The sequence below is a fragment of the Oryza brachyantha genome, chromosome 11, assembly GCF_000231095.2.
Source record: "Oryza brachyantha chromosome 11, ObraRS2, whole genome shotgun sequence".
Lineage (NCBI taxonomy): Eukaryota > Viridiplantae > Streptophyta > Magnoliopsida > Poales > Poaceae > Oryza > Oryza brachyantha.
Genome location: NC_023173.2, coordinates 5703503 through 5706883, shown reverse-complemented (window position 1 = coordinate 5706883; position 3381 = coordinate 5703503). Strand labels below are relative to the sequence as shown.

General features: G+C 48.6%; 1 protein-coding gene across 3 annotated transcripts; it reads right to left on the bottom strand.

Annotated features, from left to right (window-relative positions):
* Positions 1-2890, bottom strand: LOC102712401 (shewanella-like protein phosphatase 2). Of its 3 annotated transcripts, XM_040528629.1 has the most exons (3): positions 797-2890; positions 663-727; positions 1-479 (listed from the first exon to the last, which is right to left on the bottom strand). In XM_040528629.1, exon 1 carries the CDS (start codon positions 2863-2865, stop codon positions 1603-1605), a length of 1263 nt encoding a protein of 420 aa, XP_040384563.1. In that variant the 5' UTR covers positions 2866-2890; the 3' UTR covers positions 1-479; positions 663-727; positions 797-1602. The 3 variants fall into 3 exon arrangements, with proteins under 3 accessions (XP_040384563.1, XP_040384562.1, XP_040384564.1); XM_040528628.1 differs by having other exon boundaries at positions 663-2890; XM_040528630.1 differs by lacking the exon at positions 663-727.
* Between the last annotated feature and the right edge of the window lie 491 nt (positions 2891-3381).

Here is a 3381-nt window from a genome sequence, read left to right as displayed (position 1 = left end):
ATCAAAAGTATGCACAACATCACTTCCACCCTATTAAAGTTGAGTCATCGATCACCACTAAGTACAAGTTCCCGACAGATTGCAAAAATCGAACAGCATTTGTCCATGTTACTGCGTTTCCAAATCATACTCATAAATAAAGAAAGTGTGCATGTCGTTTTGGAAGTACAGGACAACAAACCAGTGGATACAGGAAGGTGTCCACATCAAGAAGAATTGCCTTGATGAACAGTAAGATGTCCGCATCACAATGTACGTAACACATGAGAAAATTCGTGGAAAAACATGGAAACAATCTGCCCTGGACTGTGTGAAGACAAGAGAAGACTAATTCAACAACCAATCAAATTGGAAAGATGGAGCGCCCACAAATGCAGATCACACTTCAGGTCTTTTTCCTTGTCAATTTGCTGTTCCAAGACATGCCCATATTAGTCTATTCCAGTTATCCAATTCCTTTTCACCGCCAAAAGACAGATCTGTGATTAGGATAGGATTAATTTTCTCACAATCAGTACAATATAGACAAGAAACAGCATGACCCCTTGACAGATGATATGCTACACCATATGCTGGATATTTACTCCATGAATACTTTAGAATTTCAGGGTGACATTAGCAGAATTATGTATTTGTTTGCATAAAAAGATACATTAACTTACCATGATAAGACAGTAAACTTCCAGTGAATGACAGAAATAACTTTAAAATTGGATAAAATTGCTCCCTAAATGAGTCACAGAGTCAGTATCACTGGATTGATGCTGAATAACAAGCTGATTAGATAAGTGTGTACCTTGCCTTCAGTTCAAAATTCTAGGTAGCCAACAAGTCCACTTGACAAGCTGGATCACACCCATGATTCACTGTCTTCGATCACCTCATCCTTGAGTGAAAGGATCCATTCCCCCTGGGTATCACCCTCAACACGCCTTACCCACCCCCCAACCCCTTCGTAAAGTCCACCTTGCTGCGTAAGCTTTCAGTATGCTGTTCTATAATATTTGACATAATTGACAAGTTACAGTAATCTTCTGTTGATTGCAGCTGGTTTTTGCAACATTTTCTCTCACCACTTGACATTTTGTTGTACCAATGCCAACCATCAATTATACCATGTGCCCGAACATGCTTGCAATGTTGAAAATTTTAAATAATGGTAATGTATGAATTGCTGAACCAATTCAGATGCACAATCAAGGATTGAGCTTGACACACTGTGTACATGTTTCTCAGTGACACACTGAATATAGTAAACCAAACACAACAATTTCAGAGATAGTCCTGTTGACAATTGGCACTGGGTCCTTTCCTGACTGGAATTCAGGTTGGTAATATAACCATCCATACACAAATAAAGAACCAATACCAGGCAATGGCCAAAAACTGTACTTATCAGAATTTAATTGGCACAACTTGATAAATAATGATAATCATGGTTTTTTCAACATCTTTCGTGGATGCCCGTTATTGAATCCACCAAAAAGTTTTAAGTTTCAACATCCCAATCCATTCTAGCTTGGTTATCCACATACCCCAATTTACCAGGAAACCTCAATTGAGCTACCAAAATGTTCTCTAGCCTGAAGTTACGACACTAAACTAAGCCTTAGCCTGTACCTCTTTCAACCCATGGCTCTCCCTTACCAACAATGCAAGCCCATCCTTTACCTCCCCCTTCTTCTCCTTCACCGCCGTAGTGATGGTGGTTTTCTCCGCCTCCCGCTTCCGGTACTGCCAGGCCTCCGCAGGATCTGTTGTGATCACCCTCACATCTTTGCCACCACCATTGATCTCAAGAACCTCTGGCAGCCCGTTCCCGCAGCCTCTAGACAATCCTACATCCACCCTCACCGCCTGCGCGCCGCACACCGCATTGATCCCCTCGGTCTGAATCGTATGCCCCATTATCATCCTCTTCGCGCCCGGGATCATCTCAAGAACCCCCTCCAGCCGCTGGCAATCGCAATTGACGCCATCCGAGAATCTCCTGAGCCAGACCACGGCGTCTCGGCCGCGCACATACTCCGGCGCGGCGGCATTGGCGCCCCTCTCACCGCGGATCCACTCGCTGACCTCCGCATTGATGCGCTCGAGGCCGTACTCCACATTGGCCTCGAGGAGGCCGCCGTGGACGAAGACGGAGTCCCCCACGACGAGGACGGTGGGGAGGTCGGCGAGGAAGCGGCGCGCGATGGGCCCGTCGGGGCGGAGCGCGGCGAGGCGGGAGCGGATGCCGTCCCAGAACTCGGGCCTGACGCCGGGGAACGCCTTGGGGACGCCGAGGAAGGGGTTCTTCGGGTCGAGGCCGGCGCAGCGGCGCTTGATGGCGAGGCCGGCGCGGTACCAGCCGGCCCAGGCGGAGAACTCCCTGAGCCCCTGCGGCGTGGCGAAGCGGAAGTCGCCGGAGACGTTCATGACCTCGTGGTTCCCCAGGATAGGGAGCAGCGCGCCGCCCTCCCGGGCGGCGGAGAGGGCGAGGCGGCGGATGAGGTAGAGGAGGCGTATCTCGTCCCCGCCCCGGTCGAGGATGTCGCCGAGCTGCACGGCGAGGGTGCGGCCGGCGGACCAGGAGGCGGAGGGGGAGGAGGAGGAGGGGCCCTGGGATGGCGGGGGGACGAGGCCGGCGAGGCGGAGGGCGGAGAGGGACTTGGGGAGGTCGCCGTGGAGGTCCCCGATGGCGACGAGGCGGGCGGGGGAGGGGAGGAAGGTGGGAGAAGGCGGAGGCGGGGAGGAGGTGGTGGTGGTGGTGGCAGGGGTGGAGGGGAAGAAGATGCCGGAGACGGCGAAGTCGACGAAGGCATCGGCGAAGGCGGAGACGGCGGCGGGGAGGTCGCGGCAGGAGGGGACGTCGGCGGCGGCCATACCGATCGGGACGCGGTCGGACGGAGCCGTGGTTTGGGTGGGGTGGGGTGCGGAGGGACTTTGCCTGGGGCCGCTCTTATATCTACTCCCCTGTCTGTGGGACATCATTGCTGGTCAACACGCAAGTACTCGATGCCCCCTCGCGGGGACTTGCCAATAGGCGTATTCTTAAATATTGCTTTCTTCGTAAACTTTAATTATTTATTACCGGTCCTATAGATTTTGATAATTTAATGTCACTTTTGTCTAGTTTTATATGATTATAGCAATACAAGATCATTTATCTTGATAATAATTATTTTTTAATTATTATTTTGAATTTTAAATTATTTAATTATGTTTTTATATAGAACTCATTTACCTATATTCTAAATTATATTTATTCATAAATTCTTTTCTATATAATATTTAATTTATAATTTAAATTCTAGATATTTCTAAATTGTATTTATATATTGATCTTTTCTCTTAATTTACACATAATTTACACATGGACCCTTTTTTATTTTTAAATTT

What these genes read in the sequence shown, in the direction of transcription:
- LOC102712401 (XM_040528628.1), bottom strand. Translation starts at nt 2,865, where the DNA reads ATGGCCGCCGCCGACGTCCCCTCCTGCCGCGACCTCCCCGCCGCCGTC.